Source organism: Falco rusticolus, chromosome 5, assembly GCF_015220075.1.
Source record: "Falco rusticolus isolate bFalRus1 chromosome 5, bFalRus1.pri, whole genome shotgun sequence".
Taxonomy (NCBI): Eukaryota; Metazoa; Chordata; class Aves; order Falconiformes; family Falconidae; genus Falco; species Falco rusticolus.
In genome coordinates this window covers 47062309-47082709 of record NC_051191.1, presented here as the reverse complement: position 1 = coordinate 47082709, position 20401 = coordinate 47062309, and the positions used below count along the sequence as shown (strand labels likewise).

The following is a 20401-nucleotide window of genomic DNA, read 5'->3' as shown; positions in this document are numbered from 1 at the left end:
TTCAGTCTAACTGATTGAACGTTCATACATTCCCATTGGCCTTTCATGGGTGGTGATGCTAACATGTATTATAGCATATGGTTACTTTAGTAAATGCCGTTTGGCTTCTTTTCTAGAACCAGAGCTGTTAGTCACTGATCCTGTCAGATACAGGACAGACCCTGAGAGCAAATGGGGCTTTAGCACCTTGAGGAGAATTCACCTCTACTTAAATGCACTGGGCAATGGTAGACTTATCTATCGTTGATCTACATGTAGATATTTGCTCATTTCCAGCATGAGTTGATTCTAGACTTCCAGCCATCATCTCTTTACTCTTCGACATCTTTTGTCAATAAAACTGATCTACCACTTAAGGCCTCAACAATTCAAGCATGTAGTAATCTGCTGGTAGTTTTACATAATGGAATATCCTCAATGGTTAGTTACAGTGTTGGTTTAATGATCTTTGAAATAATATCCCTCAAACTGTTTAAATGTCATCCTTTTTCCTTTTAAACTGTCTCTGTCTTTGCAAATGTATACAGCTTTTTTTATATATTTATGAGAGCAAGGCCATAGGACTGCTGCAAGATCCTGGATCTTGATCTGCTGGAGAGGAACTAAAGCAGCAGCAGTTTTAGTTAAACACTCTGAATTTGTGATCTTGAAGCATATCCTTAGCAAGGGAATCATCCCATATAGGTGGCAAACAGAGCTGGTTGTACATACTAGAGCAGCTGTTTCCCTCTGATTTGGGAAGGCAAGCTTTTAATTGGTAACTTCCATATACTCTTCCAAATTTTTCTTCATATATGTCTTCATGGAACATATTTCTATTGTTGCTGTCATTATTATTAAAATGTTTATTACAAGGCAGAGTTAGGCAATGGACAAGGGGACTTGACATGAAATATTTATTTTATAAATATCAATTTTCCAATACAGATTTCACTACGTGCTTCACCTTTCTTTTGAACTTTGCATTTAGATATTTCTGGAACATCAAATCTTTAGCTCAGCCCAGGCAACTAGGGAATTACATACTTCCCTTGTTTGCAAAAGCAAGTAACCGAGCACCACTAAAATTGTCATTATTGTCATAACTGCCTACTTTCAGAATACCATCCCTAAGTATTCCATCCATAATTAGAAATTGAAAATAGGGGTATGTGGGGCTTGGCAAGGTCATCTAGCCCTTTTCCCTGCTCAAAAGTAAATTAGTGTGCGTGGCTGAAAGATGTTTACCTATTCCTAAAGGCCTCTCTTTAGAGACATTTTACAGTATTTCCAGGCATCTATTCCAGCACTTAATTCCATTACTAGTATAAAGTTATTACTGAATATAAATATTGCTTGCTGCAATTTAAAAGCAGTACTTTTTATCCACCCACAATGGAAATCCATTTCCTCTTTGTAACTCTTACATTTTTTAAGTCAGTTAATATGTTTCTTTCTGTTTTCTTTACATGACTATACTTCAGCTCTTCCCTGATGACTATACTTTATTTAGTCCTTTGATCATTTCCATTTTTCCTTCAGATGCCCTCTAGTTGGTCCACAATATTGTTGAATGAGAGCCCCAGACTGGGCACTATGTTCCATTCACAGCCTGATCAGTGCCAGAGTAGAAACGTAATTTCATGTGTCTTAACAGTCTGTTGTTTATATGTTGGTATGTAGTTTGGCTTTTTGCTTGCAGCAGGGTAGAGTTGACTACTAGGCTTCTCACATCTTTTTCTTGGTGGTGCTGCTCAGTCAGTTGTCATATATTTCTGCGTTTTACTATTCCAAAGCACAAAAATTCGCAGCCACTGTCGTGAAACTGCTCTATCTAAAATCGAATTCTTCCTGGGCTGTATCTCTGATTTTTCAGTATTGTTTTTTATTCTAATCATGCCCTTCAGTATCCTTGCAGATTATCCCAATATCAGCAGATTTAATGAGCTGAAACACTTCTCTTTCACCCATTGGAAATATTGAAGAGTATTGGGTTTGAGACAAATACTCACTCCATATATTGTTCCTGTCTGAAAATGGTAACTGCACTGTGGTTATCCAAGAGATTGTCTATGCACCCAATAGCAACTTCTCCTGGCCTATGCATTTTGCTTATGAGTACGCCATGATACTGTGTCAAAAGCCATACTGAAAACAAAATGCAGAACATCTTTGGCTTCTTTGTATTCATAAGACCAATTACTGCATTGGGAAATGAAATTGGAGTGATTTGACATCTTTTCTCAACAAACCCCCATTGGCTGGCACTTACCTCCTTGCTACCTTCCAAATAGTTTCCTGTAAATTTTGCTTGATTGTTTCTTCCAATATTTTCCAATTATTTGAAGCTGATGTGCCTGTAGTTCTACTGTTTTATTTCTTTTTCTAAACTTGGGCACCAAGTCTCTTTTCTGTTTTTACCCTTTTTTCTTGCCATCTGCAGGTTTTCAAAGTCTATAAAAATTTTGAGATTTGTTAGTTGAAGTAGTTCAAGATGAGTTTCATCAGACCCAGCTTATATTAAAATAGCTGAGTTATTTAAGTGCTCTCTAACAGTGTTTCAGTGTATTCTAACCAGCTGTCTCACCATTTTTTGTATGTACCAATCCTGCCTAATGAAAATGCCGGGATCCTACCTGAGTGAGGCAAAAACATCATTCAACACTCAATCTTTTTCTTTTATTTTTAATCCCTTTTATTCTTTCCTCGTAAAGGCAAACTTGAAGTTTCCTGTGACAACCTACAGCGTACTACAGTACCTTTAACACAGCCTGCCATATACATAGAAAACAAAGATCCAATCCCTGAGGAGCAGGTAAAAAAAAAAAAAAAAAAAAAAAAGACTATTTAACATAATAATTGAGGCTTGCTTGCTGTATCCATTCCTTTTTCAGTTGCTTGTGCAGCACCCTTCTTGCCCAGACAGATCAAGTAGGTAGCCATGTGCCATTTCATAACTGGACATACGAAGAAAAAAGATGTATATTCCTTTTGCTGTTCCATGGGGAGGTATTCCTAGAAAAAAGAGCAGTAGCATTCACTTATTCTCATATACATCATTAGAAATAAGTGACAAAAGGAGAGCAGCAACACAAGTCAGAGTAATATAGAAAAAAAAGTGTGAATTGCTAAAAGGTGGTATATAAAAGAGAGTCCTGCTTGCATATTGTTAGGTAAACTGACACAGCTGCAGAAGTGACAGGCTTCAGAGCAAACCAGCCTGTTTTCAGTTTGAGTAATCTGCGTTTTTAGATACCTAAAGCAGACTGACACTGAACAGCTTTTTAGGGAACTTGTGTGTGATGGTTGGGCTGTCTTGAAGATCCTCCATCTCAGAACTGAGTGGCAGATGCACTCTGAAAGCAGACTGGAACAGCTGTGCTCTGCTCTGTCCCTCCCTGGCCTTCTCCCAAGCCTACCCCACAAATATTCTTTCTAGATTTTTTTTCCATATCAAAGAACTGGGACTAATAACTTTTCTGTCTGTCTGTTATAACATAAATGCAGCTCTATTTTTTTCATGCTTGTAAGCCAATATAGTTAAAATCAGAGGAGGAGTTTGTTATTATCAGCATCCTCTTAATAAAGATTTACCTAAGTTAAATTAGCAAGGAGGAAGAATTTCTTATTGTGTAAATTAGAAACCTGTATCAGCATTGCTTATCTCCACTTGTAATTATGAGGAAATGGACTCTCATTTTCAAGGTATATCACTTGATCATGGTGTGTATGAAAGTAAATCTTAGGTGACTGCAATAATGTTAACTTTTCAGTGAGTGTACTTGCTCCAAAACTATACAAATATGAGAGCCTTGTCAGATCCACTGACTCTGCTAAAAGAGGGCTCCATCCTAATACTGTCATTGACTTGTGTTGAGATCAATTGATCATGCATCAGATTGTAGGACATGGTCTACACTGACAGTGAAAATCAAAGATTTTTTTTCTTTCTTTCTTTAGGAATTGGAAGCATATGTTGATTATTCAGACACGGAGAATGAATATAAAAGGGAAGATTTTTACTACTTTTCCCAGGAAGAAAGAGAGAGACAAGAACGAGAGAGACAGGAATCTAAGAGGGTGTTACAAGAACTGAAATCTGTACTGGGATTTAAAGCATCAGAAATAGAAAGACAAAAATGGAAACAGCTGCTATTCAGTGACCATGGTAAGTGTTCTTTTGAAAACTAATTCCTTTCTAAGAAAGGGTAGGTGTCTGTTTGCCATCAGCTTCTGACTATGTTAGAATTCAGACAGTACTTAGCTATAGTAGTGTCATTGATAGAGCTGTGTGGTCTTTATTGCTATTCCATCTCTTGATACTCTTTGTAGCAATCATTTTACTATATATTGGAAAGAACTCAGAGAAACAGGAATTTGGCTTTAAACAAAATATTGAGCTAAAATATTAAACACACAAAACATTAAGACAGTGCAAAGAGAACTGTCAGGCTATAAACCACACAAACTGAACTGGCTGGCTTTCATGGCTTTCCAGTAAATATGAATTTTAATTGGGGTGCATAAATAGATTACTTTTCAGAATTTAAAGAAACCATTAGAAATCATCTCAGTCTTACAAAAATACATTGAAGTGGAAAGCTAGACTTTGAAATATTAAAGACTTCCAAAAGAGTAAGACTGGCTTTTGATTCCATGAGTGTGAGTATATAGGATATGTTTTAAAAAAAAAAAAAAACAACCAAAAAATCCCAACAAACCTTGCAAGAAGAGTTCTTCCAAACTAGCCTTTACTAACTGTGAGGACTGCTGGGTTGCTCCATCTACAGGCTGCTAGGTTGCGCCATCCACTTGCACTTGAAGGCAGGAATATGAAAATTTCTCTTACCTCAATGAGACAGTCTGTCTGTTCCAGCAATAAGACTGGATGCAACTTGATTCCTTTCACTGCTTGAGCTGTTTGATTTATTATCTTTAAAATTGGCAGTAATTTGTCTTTTCCTTTTTCCCTTCTTTTTCCCATTTTCAATCCTTCCTCTTAGAGACAGGTTAGGAAAAGCCCTCTAAGAAATTTCATGCTCTGTGTTATGCAAAACAACCTTCAAGTCTGGCAACATATCCAAGGATTCTGTCTCTGCCAGTGTCTACCAGAAAGAAAGACCATGGATAGCGTCTTTCTGTACTTAAGTGAGAACACACAGTAACAGACCATATTATTTATGAGACTGTTTCTTTTCTTTTGACGTCAAACCCACAAAAATATCTGTTCTTCACAGCTTTCTTCATGTCCATTTAGCTACAACTATGGTAGAAGTCACTTGGCTATCGGTTTTGACTTCTAGCTGAGTCAAAAAACCGTGAGACATCAGATTGCATCATAGTCTGCTCAAGAGTAGGATTTCTGTATTATTCTTCTGGCGTTAGATGCAACAACTCACAACTCTTCGGATGAACCTCTTCAACTCTTCCTTTCCTCCCTGTTAAGGGCAGAAGGAAGGAAGGAATCCTACCCCCAGTTTAAGTGTTGACAGACCTAGTGACTGCTGCAGAAAGAGTTCTTGTCAGGAAAGCTTGCACAGGATGTTCTCTTATCTAAGTTAGCAGCTGATACCTGTCCACATCAGTATGTCCTCAGGCCATTTGCAGCCATAGCTGAAAAGAGTCAGCTGACTCCTGTAGTCATCAGTAACTGTTCACCTGAAAGCCTTTGTGGCTCATGTTGGTTCCTTTCCATGTATAGATATTACATTGTTTTAGCATTAGAGATTCAATGGCGGGGAGAGAGGAAAGTGTGATTTCCTCCAGCTGCCTAGGACTAATCATTGCTTACTTCCGTCTATACAAAACTGGAAAACATGAGGGCAGTTCATGAAAGTAATTAATATTGTTTCTATTTGGCTCAGAGACAGTGTGTCTAATCTGAAAGACTGATACGGACAGCAGACATAAGATCTACTGTTTTTTAAGGACTTTCTCCATTCTTCAGAAGAAACACAAGTCATGTGTTTATGACATACAGCTGCAGACTTTAAGGAATGACTCGTGCATATGGATAAATTAAACATTTTTGTGAGCTGTGCTTTCCAATTTGTGGCTTGCTTTATCTTGAAGATTTAAACCCACAAAGGTTCATATTCTTGTCTCTATTGGCCCAACCCAATGGATGGCTGTGATACCACACTTTTCCATAATCCTCTTAAATACTGTTTTTACAAAGCAGTCATATTCCAGAAACCCTGTCTTCTCCTAAATTGTGATTATCGTGAAAAAAGATCCTGAAATATTCAAAGACTTTAAAATGTGTTAGTCAAGGCACCCAGCAAGCCAATCTGATTTGTTATGGTTTTTGGTTTGTTGAAGGAGGGGCTGGTGATGGTTTTGACATAAAAGAGGTCAGCTCCAAACAACTTGATGCATCTGAGGAACACAGCATAAAGTCAACTGGAGATGACAATAGGTTGGATTCCAGAAGAAAAACATTATCTTAGCAGAGCACCAGACTAAAGCAAATTTGCCCGGGCCCAGCACCATGGCAATAACTGCTTACGGGCTGGGCAGTAGGCAATTTATGGGAGTGTTAAGTGAGCTTCTGTTTTTGGTCCTTTGGCATCCTGTTGAGCCAGTGAAATGGAGATGCTTTTGAAGAGGTCTGTGAAGTTGTTAGTGGCTTTGTTCTCATTTGTTAAACACTGTAGAACAACTTTCTTCTGGTGCAAAATCACTTCTGGCCTTCCCCTAATCTCTCCCCCAAAAAAAGTTCATCCTGTCGGTGGCTGCATTGTACCCAGCTGTTTGCCTTTCTCCCACCTTGTCCATACAACAGTTCTTATACAAATGTTTCTCAGATTTGGAAAGCTATGCTCTAAGAATTGATGAATTCCACCTTGCTTATTAACTAGTCAATTCAGCAAATTGGCCGGCTACCAATCTGACGTATCTACTTTTTGAGAAATTTTGGCTTTGGAAGTATTCTTTGGAGGAAGTAGGCAACAAGTTTGCTTCCAAATGATTACTGTGCATATTCCTGCCTCTTCAAGCAAATGGGCAGAAATAAGCAGCAGCATGGTTTTTACAAGTTGGGGGAAGAACTACCCCATTAACAACTGAGATGGGTCTGGTGCAGTGCTCCTTCAGTCTGTAAGGTTTTAAAACAAACAGTACAATACAAATTCGAAGCCAAGGTCTTTCAGTGTGCTAATGACAATAATTATCTAATGTGACAGCCATAATGATGCACCTGCCTTCAGCTAGCTAAAGTGAATATTACTGAAATAGGATGCAATGGAAAAATCCTAATACCATAAATTTTGTTTCCCGTGAAAAGTTTGTGTATTTCCCAGAGTTATTTTCATCTCTGCTTACAGGGGTAAAGTCAGAATGGAATTAGAAAGGGAAATGCTACTTGGGAATCTGCTGTTGCCGCTCTCATTTATGTTCGTGCTGCTACTGTAAAGGAGCTGCTGCAGTTTAGGGAATCTGTTACTTGGAAATGGACATTATATCGTTTTCTTAAAAAGAAAGACGTCTGTTCTTCAAGAAGTGATTGTACGAGTTATACTAACCCTTAACACTGGGAGGAGAGACTTCCTGGCAAGCATCCCGTTGCTGGCAATGGGACTCGCTGCTGCTACTAACTTCAAGAGAGGCTAAATTAAACCACACTTTATTTGTGAGGACACCTTACTTGACTGTATGAATACGTGTTGTATTTATATGTTGTGGTGTATGAGATCAGATATTGCCTATAAGGACTTTTCCATGTGTCAGCTTATCTTTATTGGATTAGGTAAACTGTTGTTTAAAATGAAGACAGTTCAAATCTGTATACAGTGCAGTAGTTTTACTTGTTTTTTACTTTAACATTGAATGCATCATCTGTGTTTGATGCTGGTTTTAAATGTGCTGCCTCTTTACGTCACAGATTTTAAGAAGTAGTTACAACACGCAGATATCACATTTCACTTCAACTTTGTGATTAGAAAACACTGTTATTTTAAGTTTTGTGGGTTTTGTTTCTGTTGTTTTGAGGGGGGGTTGAGCCATTTTGACAATCTTGCATCTTTTCAAACACAAATAAATCATTTATATATAGCAGTTTGCTTTTAGTTATCATTTAATTTTTTTCCCCCTTTTTAAGCTGCAGTGAAACCCTTGTCTCCTGTAGAACCACTGAAGCCACTAAATAATTTGGAATCACATATGAATTCAGATACAGAAAAGCAGGACTGCAGCCAAAGCTGTGATAAATCTGAAGATGACGACTCTAATCCAAAAGTGAACACTGCTGATACAAGCAGGACAGAATATTTGTATGAAGATCCTGAGATGGAGAAAAACAAAGACGGTGCTGCTGCTGAAGGTATTTCTACAGGGGCCGAAGAAAGAATGTGTTATCAGCGTGAAGGGGAAATTGAAGAACTCAAGCCGAGCAATAGGGATGGGGTAAAGGTTTCACAGTCTCCCTCTAAGGATGTGTTACATTCAAAAATCAAGCATAGGCTGGCCCAGCTCCACATATCAACAGATTTAAACTTCACATCTGGTCTGGCTGCACAAGTTGCTGCCAGGTCTTTTGCTTTTACTACAATGCAAGAAGAGACTTTTGGAGATGAGGGGGAGGAGGAGAAGACACAGGAGCATGAAGTCCTTGTGGAGGACTGTGAGAATGAAGATAGAGGCTCTGAAAATGAAGGAAAAGTATAAGTCTGAGCTGAACTTTATTAAACCAACAGCAGGCAATTTGACACAAAAAACTAAGGTAGGGGTTTGAAGATGAAAATACTGCACGGGAAAAAAAGGAGACCTAAGTATAATACATCTTGTTCCCTAAGTCTGGTACACTAAATAGGACTTCTAAGTATATCAAAAATTTGCAGGTAAGAGAAGTTTAGGCTGCATCCAAGAAATAGTTGGCTGTTCCCTTTTTAAGAACCTAGTGGTGGGTTTTGGAATTTACCTTTGTGTTTTCTGTTTTATTTATTTATATTCTAATGTATTGTGGTTTTTGTTTCTAAAAAGAAGGCAAAACAATGTCTTGAATTACAACAGACATTTTTTTGTTCTCAGATTCCGTTATCGTGGTATCAATGTTTGTTCCAACAAAAAAGCCAGGATGTTTCTTCTGGGAGAACCTGAACTGTTCCCTGCGATATTCCCCCACCACTTTCATTTCACTTCTTGTGTCTGCAGTGTGTTGGCTAAGCCACCGTAGGCATTTGTGATTCTGTGGCTAGTGATGTGGCTCCCAACTAAAATGTAGAATTTTAAATAAAAACTTGAAAGAGCTAGTATTTGATGTGTCTTGGGGTATGGGGCTGACAGTATGAAGTTAGTCATGCTTCAGATTAAGGTTTACTTAGAATTTTATGAAGGGTTAATAAATGATTTCTAGATGTTGTAATTCCTGTTAGAGAAATGTGTAGTATATGTTAGGGAGGGTTATAAGCACGTTGGTAGAAAGTACTGTAGACAGCTAGAAGCTATCTGTTGGATTGATAATCGTTGAGAAGTAAATACCTATTTATTAAAACAGCTATTAATTATTTGTTAACCTTTTGTAAATTGAACCTTAATATAATTGTTTGGTTTGATATTAGAATTGATTGTACATTTTTAAGTCCTGAAGTAATTTTCTTAAAGCAAAATTATCTGAGCACTTAACAACATACAGTATTTTGTTTAAACAGCATACTTGCTTTTCCCTAATGTTCTTTCATTTTTCCTTAGATCACACCTGTAACCCGTGTGATTAAGAACCCATGAGAGAACAAGAACTGTGTATTTTCTAAGGTGTATCTTGTAACTTGGTTGACACTGAAATCTGGATGTTTGGTATGAGGTTATGTGGGTTGTTTTTTTTCTCTGTGGTGGCGTTAGGAGGAGCAGCAAAGTGATGCTAACCTCACAGAGGAGCTGGTCAATAGTTTCACTGCCTTCTCTTCCTTTTGCCCTCTTGACACAAAATGAAGCAAAGGTCTCGTGTCTAATGGCGAGAGAGCTGCCTCTTTGTATGGAATACTCTACTTGCACCTCGATACATTTCCAGTCACAAAACACCTCATCAGTTACTTAGGGTATTTGTTGTCTCTTGATGATTCTATAGAATAAAGGGGTTTTTAGATGCAAGTTGTTCAGAGGACGCTGTCATGAGAAGTGGGGAAGCTAATGAAGGTCAGCAGGTTAGGGTGGAACTCTGACCATATGTCAGAAAACAAGCGCTTTTTTTCAACCTCCATCCCTTATATTAGTGATTTTGTATGAACGCTGTTAAATATGTGGATTTTTTTACAGACCATGAAGAGGTAAATGTCAATTGATAAGGCAAAGGGAGTATGTGACTTACACTGTTCTTTCACAATATAATGCCTGTCTTCTCCCTCACACACAGATTTTGGGAAGAGAATGTTTTGCCGTTCTTTGTTAACCAGTAAGACGGTGTTCTGTGCCCTTAATTTTGTGTAAGTGACTGGAAGCTCAATGGATGATGTCTTGGGGAACTTGTAAAAGAAAAGAGAAGAAAAATGCTTCTCGTAGTGTATTTAGAAGCTAAGCCTCCTCTTAGTGGCAAAGGATGTTCTTCTGTAACCTGTAAAGGTTAGGCTAAAATGATGAAACACTGTTTTATTTTCTCTGTGGTAAGCAATTTATTTTTTTTATCAAGTCTGTTCATGCTTCTGAAAAAGAAGTCTTCCTCATCCTTGGCTTGAGATCCTTGAGTTCACAAAGTGCCCAGATACTTTTTGTTCCTAGCTAACTGTTCTGACTGTCTAAATGTATGTTCCATTAATATTTTTCCACTAACTCATCCACCAGCATCTCGTGATCTTATGTTGTGTATCCCAGAAATGATGTCCTGATTTTTTCCTACGGGATACAAATCTTAGTTTACAATGTGTATGGCTATGATACCAACCTGGAAAAATGATCAGATTTAGGATATTTATTATCTCTGTCCTCACAGTTTTGGATTAAGTCGGTAGTAACCTGAGTGCTTTGCATTGCTACTAAAATAGGTTTCAGATCTCACATTTATAAAAGTTGCTATCTCTTACTCCTTTGCTACAGTCCTTAGCAAAAGAGCTGGAGAATCTACTTTGGTGACTGACTTTGGGACCTAGTTTTATAATACACTGGTCTTGGTGATGAAACTGGCCTAAGAAACCCCATCCATCATTAGTTGTTCATCTTCACCCATCAGCTGTGTCAACACAGGTTTTTGCAGCCATGTTATAAACCAGCTCGTAAGTCCACTTGGGTCTAAATTCCACTCCTTTTAGGGGCTACTTTTCACTGTTCTTATGCATGATGCAGTTTACAGTGTTTACCTCCAAACAGCTGTACCAGCACATACTGTGTTGCGGGTATGAGACTCAGGATTGTTCGCACTTACATTATTGGCAAAGATTGTATAGTGTGAAGTTACAGCCTTGACATTAGACGTGGGTTTGACCAAAGCATGACTTTTCAGAGCAAGTTCTGATCCTACTTTGAACAAACAGATTTTCTACAAGCAATTTAACTGCTTTCCACGGTCTGTCTTAGTGCAGTCTTAGAAACTGCACACATGAACATCTGGGCTCACTTGCTTTTTCTGCCTCCCATCACATCTATATATAACAGCCATCAGGTCATTTATTTTTATTTTTTTTTAATATTCCCTCTGCAGAAAAAATATGGCTAACAGTGTAAAGCACACAAAGCATGACTTCCCTTAATTTGATAATCAGGTTCCATTTACATGTAAATAATCTGTTATAATCCAGGTTTCCTCATAATTATTCCATTTGAAAGGACTGTGCATACATGCTATAGATTCCGTCAAGAACCTGACTGATTTATTGGCAATCATAATTAATTGTTGCATTTAAAATTACATATATGTGAACACACTGAAGTGTGAATTGGCACTAAAGGGTTGTGTGAATATATTGAGCATGTCAAGATCTGAGTGCTGTCCTGTGTTCTTTGGCTCATTACCCTAGGTAGGGATTTTTGTGAAAACAAAACATTTGCTTCTTAGAGCTTTGTAACTTTTTGAAACGTGTTAATCAGGAAATCCATACTAAATAATGGGTTATGCCAAAGGATACCAGCGGCAAAAATTATTTGTGAAGAGCAGGGCTAACACTAAATGCATTTTCCCTATTCTATTTCCAGTTAGCAGCTCTGTGCCAATTAGCGGCTCTGTGAAGTTGTAAAGAAGCAAGTAATTATATAGAGTTAAGTAATTTCTTCTCCTGTCCTACCTGGAAGGCACTCCAAAGGAGATACTTGCTTCTTAGGTTGGATTGCAATCTAGCACTACATCTTTTATGTGACTTTACAGCTAAAGATCTAGGTAAAGGCTTAAATAGGGACAAAGATCTGTGATATTTGTCCTCTTTTTTTAAGTGTATGTCTTCGTGACAAATGAAACGGTGGTGTAATGGAAGCAAATTTTGAGAATTACAGATAACTGAGCATCTTTCAAATAGAGTCAAATGTTCTGTCAACTATAAGCAAGATTCACAAATGTGAAGGCTTCTGCTATCAGTTGCAGTAATGGGACAGTTTTACTCCCGACAGGATTACTAGACATCGCTGAATCCTGCGTTTATTTTTCTAAATACAAGATGGAATCTGGCAGAGTAGCCAGTTTTACTGAGGTTTCAGACTTTGTCCTGAGGACACCTATCTGTGTGTGACCTGACTGTTTACAGTATTGGAGATTTTATGTGTATCTAAAGTGCAGAATTTGCAACTGTCTTAATAATTTCTTTGGTAGTAAAAAAAGGTATCTAAACGGTGGATTGTAGAGTTGTTGGCCAACACTGAACTTCGTAATCTTGTAGTCTATCCCTTTTTATCTTGCTTTTTTTTAAATAGAAGCAAGGGATCAAGTGTACTAAACTGCCCCTGTTCTTTAAAGTACTTAGTGAAGGGCTGCTGTTGCTATGCAAGTGGCTTGTTCCCAGACCCAACTATTTTTTAGAATTAACAGGGTTTCATACTGTCTCATCTGAAAAAGCAGGCAGAGTGTGAGAAGGCGCTTCATCAGTGGAAAGGGTCAGGCTACACTGGGATCTTGTCTGTGGCAGAGACTAATAGCAGATGGTGAGGGAAGAGTTGTGAGGAAAGGCAGATCGTGTAGTGATGTCTCCCCAGGCTGCTCCCCAACAATTTGTGGCTTAGGGACTCCTTGAGCTAGTGGTGGTGGTGGCTGTCAGCTTTAACAGGTCCTGATGGAATTCTCTTCATAAATTTCTTCAGTCTCATGCTTAGTCAGTCATTACTAGTCCCGATGCTGCTATGTGCTTATCTTTATTACAGTGTTTTACAAAGGAGGTGATTTGTCAATAATGGTTTTTAAGTTTCTTTTTTTGAACAGAGCAAGCCCACTTCTCTCAGTCCTTCTGCAGAGGTCATGTTTTCCACCTTTCAGTTGCTTTCCTTAGAAATCTATCCAGTTTTTCAAGTATAATGACCGAAGTGTGGTGCAGTACTCCAGACGTAGCCTCAGCAGTGCCGAGTATGGAGTAATAATCACCTCCCATAAAACACTGAACCATTCAAATATATTTAAGTCCATATAGGAAAAAAAATCTTTTCAGATCTTTTACCCTTAGCTGTTCAGATGACAAATGAAAATATTTGGTCTGAGAGAGGAGAAATATTTATTCACTGTCATCAGCAGGATTTGGCTGGATAATGTTTTTCTTTGCTAACAAAACAAAAAGTTGTTAAATCAAAATGAACTTCCAGCAGCTGCCACCTGGTCTAACAGAAACTGAAGATGCCAAACAACACTTGTTTAAATTTCAGCTTGACTTTTCAGCAGTGTTCTTGGTCTCTGATGAATAAGCATGTATCAGAAAATGTATTACTGCACAAGAAATGTGGCAGTGGATATATAGATATCAGAGATTAAACTGAAGGCTTCTGTGGGTAATTTTTAAGGTGCCTGGAGGTGTGCTTTATTCATACTCTCATGATATTTAATTCCCTCGTGTATGTGTTTTTATTTTACCACTTGAATTTTAAATGCCAAAAAGTACACTTTGATTTATTTGACTTGGAAATTTGTGCAGTAAACAGAGAAGTGGTAATGGTACTGTAGCTGTGATAATAAGACATGTTCACAGGTAGGGGTGAAAGCTACCTACCGTGAACTTTGCTTTGTAGATGGGTAGAGCAGTGTAGTTTGAGCTACAGATCAGTACGTAACTGTTCTCGATAGTCTGCCTCACCTTTCACGCTGCCGTCTCTCAAGGTTTGTCAGAATAAAACTTGACTCAACAGCTTGGATGTTCTGTTAGCCCATGTTACACTTTCTGAATCGAACATAGGATTCTGAGGAGGTGACTATAATTTAGTAGATGAGGAAAAAGAGTTTGCTTCTGTTACAAATGGCTTATTTTAAAAGGGTTTAATAGGACCAAGACTTGAATACTTTCATATGATCAGCATATTTTGACCTTTATACCTTCTCACCTTTAAATCTTAAAGGCTTCATAGACAGTCTGCTTTAGGGGATGCAGTTCTATAGCATCTTAAACCAATCCAGATCCAGGCTGCCATGGCCATGCCACAGCCATGCAATCTCGGTCCCTCCTTTAGGCTGGCTTTTGTAACCACTCAGTGATTTAGGACGTGGATCTGGCTGAAAATGCACCACTGCTTTAACTTTCACCGGGCTCCCTCAACTAATTCATCATGTGGTTGAAAGAGTTCTAGTAGCATTTCAGGGAAGCAGGAGGGAATACATGCCTGGGTGCTGAGGAGGAATGCCATAGATCAAATTTACATCAGTTTGAATTAATATTTACATGAATTACATCATTCGTGTATGCAGTGAAGTGGGATAAACTCAACTCCGTATGTTGCTTCCTTCATCTCCCTATTTTCTGTTGACCGAGGATGATGCCACTCATCATTTTCCTTACTCATTTTGACTCCATGGGTTTTTGTTCTTCAGGCTTAGGCTGCCCAAGACCTGTTCTGTTTTACTCCACAGAGTTTCTAAACTGTTTATTATACTGCCAGTAAAACTGAAGTTACAATGCATGGTTTTTTCTGCTTACTGTTTTCACCCTTCTGGTCCTCTGACACCTATGGTTTTCCCTTTACCACCACTCTTAAGAGGTCCAGATTTTGAAATAATAACAGAGATTCTTCTTGTGTGTGTTTGTGACACAGCTTGATTCTTCTGCATCTTCAGCATTGGAATGTCTAGACCTAGATGTGTATACTGAATTTGAGAACTGAACCAGAAGGTGGACACCAGAACGGGGAGTACTGCAGTCAAAACAGAAATAATAACATATAGCAGCTCAAATTTATACCACATTTTTGGTGTGTACACCAGTTTTGTTTTAGAAATAACTGCGATTCCAGTACAAGGTCCCAAAATAGGTGTCATTAGTTGCCTTGATTTGTGCTTGTCTTAATATTTAAAGTCTGCTTCCTGACCTTCTCCAGTTGTATGGACAAGAACAGAAAATAATCTCAAATTTCCAAACAGAGAGTGAGCAATGCATTCCATTACTTTGTGCTATTAAAAAGAGGTCCTAAATAAACAAAAAAAGTCATTCCTGAATATCTTCAGTAGTCATTACTAACACAGTCATGCATTTGATCTCAATAGAAGCACCATAAATGAGGGCTCTTTATAATGTTTGATATCTGTGTTTCTAAAATAGTATTAATAATAGGCTTTAAATGTATTACGGGATAAAAGCCAAAAACCTATGGATTGTCCTTCAGATCTTTCATCCAAAGCCACAGCTGGTCAAATTTAAACAAGTTCATGCTGTCTGTTCCAGCACTGCTCAGTATGAGACAGTTTTTAATGTCCTAACATGAGTGCTTACAGACAGTTTGCATGCACCTGTACGCCCAAGGTCTGCAAAGCTTGTAGAGATCACGGAACAGTGCTGAGGGAAACCTTTTGGGTTTATTGTCTCTGTCATGCTCCGTTGCAGCACCCATGCCACATGCAGTCCCACTCATAAACTTTTTCCTTCTCAGCTTTCCTCTTCACAGGCCACACAAACTAATTGTGGATGTTTTTTTTTTTTCTTGTTTCTCACCTAGGTTACTATGCTATAATGCACCAGGTAGTAGACCTCCAATGAAAGCTTAAACATTCGTGGCCATACTGCAGAAGACAAGGCCTGGGCACACGGGGTGGAGAAGCTCTTCTGGTCTGACCACCTCTGGGAAGAGTTGTACTGAGGTGGTTTGACTATGGGGGTGCTGAGCTATGCTTGATGACTCTGCTGGTGTCTTTCAAAGCTCCAGTTCTTGCTAGGTTCGTTCTTCCCTCTGGTGGTCTCTCTCTTCACTCTCAGCAGTCTTCAGCCCTTCTGCAGCATTCTGCTCCCAGCTCTTTAGGAACTTAGCCACTTTTTCCCTTCATTTCTGAACATGTTCTCTGAACTTTATGAAATGGCAGGCTAGAGGGAATCCACACCAAGGCGCTGCTGTGCATTCCCAGTCATAAACTCATAAACAGAAGGATTCTTAGGGCTGGTAACTTGTCTGTTATGACTTTCCTTCCAGGGAGCTTTGACCTACATTTGAACCTGGCCCTCCTGTTCCTTCCTGGACTTCAGAACATTCACTTCCAGAAATCTCCCTCCTTAATGATCTGATAGTGATAATGATAATGAGATAGTAATGTCTCCTTAGCAAGACCGATCCTTGAACACATGTTCCTCATTACATGAGCTTTACTTGTTCTTTCCAAGAGGAGGGTGGCACAGTTACGGCTGAGCCTGTGTTCCTCTAAACATGTTTGCTTCTTCCTGCAGGACAGGCTTAAAACGAGCTCTCCAGCTGCTACACCAATGTGCTTTGGCTCCACAGCTGCCTCACCTTGAGCTCTGGAAGCTCTGGGATCTAGCAGTTGTGCTTCGGTCTTTCCCGCTGTCAAAGACCATGTGTTTTCAGAACATAATTGCTGCTAAATCTCCTCTGAATTTTGAACCATTTTGAATTTTTATTGAGCAGTGTTAACGGATTGTTTCTTAACTTAATTTGAGGGGTTTGTATGAGGTATTATATATATATATATATATATATACACACACACACACTCTTCATATTGTACATGTGTATTGCCAGGTATCCGATTTAGTGGTTTGTCTAGCACAGAGACTGTATCTTTCTCACATCAGACGTTCCAGTTGCTTACTTAAAAGATAAACAAAAACTTAATTTTTGTTATCTAATGGCAAAAGAACTGAATTCTGTTCAACCAAGCAGGCTGTGTGGAGGTATTTAAAATGCATGCTGATTTTACACCCTGAATTAGAAAAGCTATTTAACCTTGTTTTCTCTTATCAAGGCTTTCCACTGGAGCTGCTGTGAGTGCCTGTACACCCATCTGCCTTGCCTTAAACATGTAAACAAATACGTGTTCCTCAACATTTTCTGCCTGCTACGTCTCAGTACTTCCCAAAACGGGGCCTAAGGGCACCATAGATTGCTGAGCAAGCCAGAGGGAAAGGAAGAAAAGAATCTTGATAAGCTGCTGTTTAATTGGTTAATAAATGAGAGCTAAAATATAAGAGGAAATGTTGAAAAGAGCAAACTGCAGCAAAAAACCTTGGCAGGGCTACAGAGGGAAATCACATGTGATACGCTCTGAAGTTTGCAGACACTGGGAAGGATCCACCAATTTCTCTTCAGTGTGGAGACAGGAAACATTCATCAAACTGGTAGTCTTCAGCCGCTCTTAAAAGCCCCTCTATTTTATCTACATTTCATTTCCACAGAAAGACTCAGTCCTGCTGTGCTGGTGTATCAAGCTGTATGTAAATCAATCTCCATATCTCTTCCTTTAAGCTCTATATGATGACAGTCTTTCCTGACTGTACTGAAAACCCATGTGGTTTGGCTCCACCAGGAGCCTCTTCTGCACTTACCCTGCCAGTTGCTGATGCTGCTTTAAACACAATTGATGAGATGGGCCTCAAGCAGGTTTAGATCAGGAAGTCTTTAAAGCAGGTATGAAGCCTGGTGGCTGGCTCTGTTACAGCTCCAAGAACTGAAGCTCTGGGTTGGATGTAGGCAGTAGCAGGAATACATTCCTGGGTTCTGCCCTTTCTGTGTGACAGGTTTTTTTGCCTGTGATATTTTCCCGAACCCTTTTGTTTCTTTTTTTCTTACTTTCCCACTTTACCTCCTTAGTTTTTCCCATGGCTATGAATCAGGACCTAAAGGTTTTTTTGACATATTTGATGACGTGCACCACCAGGATTATATTGAAGCCATTTCTTTACATTTTTGGCTGCATTTCCCTCGTTTCAGAAATAGTTTGCTTAATTGTAATGCTAATCGCTTTCAAAGTCTTTTTGGTTGCTATTGTTTCTTCGGCATCTGTAGTAAAATTCTGCCTCACTGCTGCGTGTATCGCTTTTTCTCCTCATCCTCTATGCCTGACAGCTGCCTAGGTGGCATAGATGTGGCTTATCCATCCTTCAATTAGTAATGATTGAATGGAATAGGGAATGCTTTTACAGGGACACGTAAATGGTGTATCAGCACTTTGTTTGATCTTTTAGACAGAAGTTTATTTATAATTCCTCTTTCGTCCTGAAGATGAAATTAATTTTAAGCAATCCTGGCAGTAGTTAGTTTCTGCAGTATATTTTGCTGGCTCCTTAGTACAAGCACTTTAGTAATGAACACTGGTTACTCTTGTCTAAATAAGTGATGACTGTAGAAAGAATGTTTTCTGTGTGTCATGTGCTTCCAGCTGCACCTTCCTATCATCTTTCAGAGGCCTGTATGCCATGCAACCATGGGGCAACTATCAGCAAAATCCCTTTTAGCATCACATAAATAGCTAGGTAAGTGAGGCTTTAGGAAGAGAATAATGCGTCACTTGAGGACACTGGTAGCAGGTCGATCTTTAACCTGGAAACTGAACTTAGGTGCTGTGCAGGAGATGTCTTCTACTTGTCTAACTGGATGATTCCTAAGAAACAGACTTTCTTTGTACACTTCAGAAGTGCCAAAATAGTGGCAGCAGTACAGACTGGCTTCTTTTATCTGAAGCTTTGTGGCTCCCTCATAATGCTTAGACTTTATTATCAGAACAAAGGCTGTATTCTGCTGATGTCAGGAGCTGTGGCTGAGGCACACCTCTTCCTGTGAGCTTTCCCTGTATTGGTTTTAAGGTTAACAGCTGTTGACCACTCTTCTCACTGAGGTATGACTCACCTAATTCATATCCCCAGGAAAGAAAGCTTAGAGATGACTGGGAAAGAAGGGAAATAATTTCTGCTTGAATGGCAAGGGGATGCTTAGTGAGGCAGGAGTATTTATTCTTATGTATTGAATCTTGCTGCCTAACTGGTGCATAATTTTTTGTGCAGTACAAAAGGTCTTGCTTATTCTTTACTGTTTCCAGGTTGGTTGGTTTGTTTTCATATGGAATACTGAACAGATCCAATTGCTGCTGTTAGAAGGAGAAGCCTGTCTACTAAGAGGGGTCCGTAATGTTATCCTTGGAGATTTTTTTGAATGCTAAATTGCCTGTGTGTATTCTTCATAATGTACCATATGCAAATATTCTTCAGGAATTGATACTACCACGTCAGACAGTCAATATTTTCTATGTAAGAACTGTACGTTTCCTATACTGCCAAGAATGTATATATATATCTATGAAGACTTAAGATTGTATCTTTTTGAGCAAGCCTCTTTCTTCAACCATCTGAAACTTTCTTCCTGTTTCTCAAGTTCTCTGCTAATTTAATAGACACTTGTGTTATATTGTGTACTTTTTTGTATCAGCTGTATTGCTGTATTTCTCCTTTCTCTCATTAAAACCTGTTCTTCTCATCCTTCTGCTATGCTGCTTCTTATTGGAAATTCTTGTACTGTATCAGTTAACCTGGTCCAGAGTGGTGTGGCTGGCTGAGATGGAATCAGACCAGTCCTAAAAAGCCAGCCATTCAGACTTCTATTATATCATTTCATTGATCGCAACATGTAATCAGTTGTACTGTATTAACCTTCCCTAGCATTATTTTGCAGCACAGTCCATACTTTTGTAAGACAGTGAAGAAGAAACCTGGAATGGGATACTCGTGATATAAACAAATGGACAGGACACAAAACATGTACTGAGAGATGAAGCCCGTAAGTCTTGTGGATGGTTGTTTCTGCTGACATATGCTAAGACACCGGTGGTCTTCCTGAGTGAATCAAGTTTTGAGGAGAGATTTGAAAGAGCAATCTAAGGGCGTATTTCTTCTAGAAATGTGGCCTTCAACTTAAGTCAGTCAATTCTCTTTGCTGTCTCCATGCTTAACTCATCTTCCAGGTAGATGAAGAGGAAAAAATGAACGCAGGGTAAGATCTGCTTGCTTATTTCCATTAGAGAAACACCTGATTTACAAACAAGAAAATGCCATCTCCCAAGAAATAATTTCGTGAACAGATAGAGCAATGATAGTGCTTCTTTTACCCT

At 38.8% G+C, this 20401-nt stretch overlaps 1 protein-coding gene across 6 annotated transcripts in view; it reads left to right on the top strand.

Moving 5' to 3' along the window:
* The window catches only part of VEZT (vezatin, adherens junctions transmembrane protein), a 68200-nt gene extending 48428 nt beyond the window's left edge, over nucleotides 1-19772 (top strand). For 4 of the 6 annotated variants that reach the window (XM_037388870.1, XM_037388869.1, XM_037388868.1 and 1 more), the window contains exons 10-12: nucleotides 2694-2794; nucleotides 3940-4147; nucleotides 8078-19772. In XM_037388870.1, the coding sequence (XP_037244767.1) occupies nucleotides 2694-2794; nucleotides 3940-4147; nucleotides 8078-8643 (875 nt within the window). In that variant the 3' untranslated portion in view covers nucleotides 8644-19772. Of the gene's footprint in view, nucleotides 1-2693; nucleotides 2795-3939; nucleotides 4148-7304; nucleotides 8035-8077 lie in introns of those variants that run through there. The other 2 variants (XM_037388873.1, XM_037388872.1) reach the window with 1 other exon arrangement.
* The last annotated feature ends 629 nt before the right edge of the window (nucleotides 19773-20401 follow it).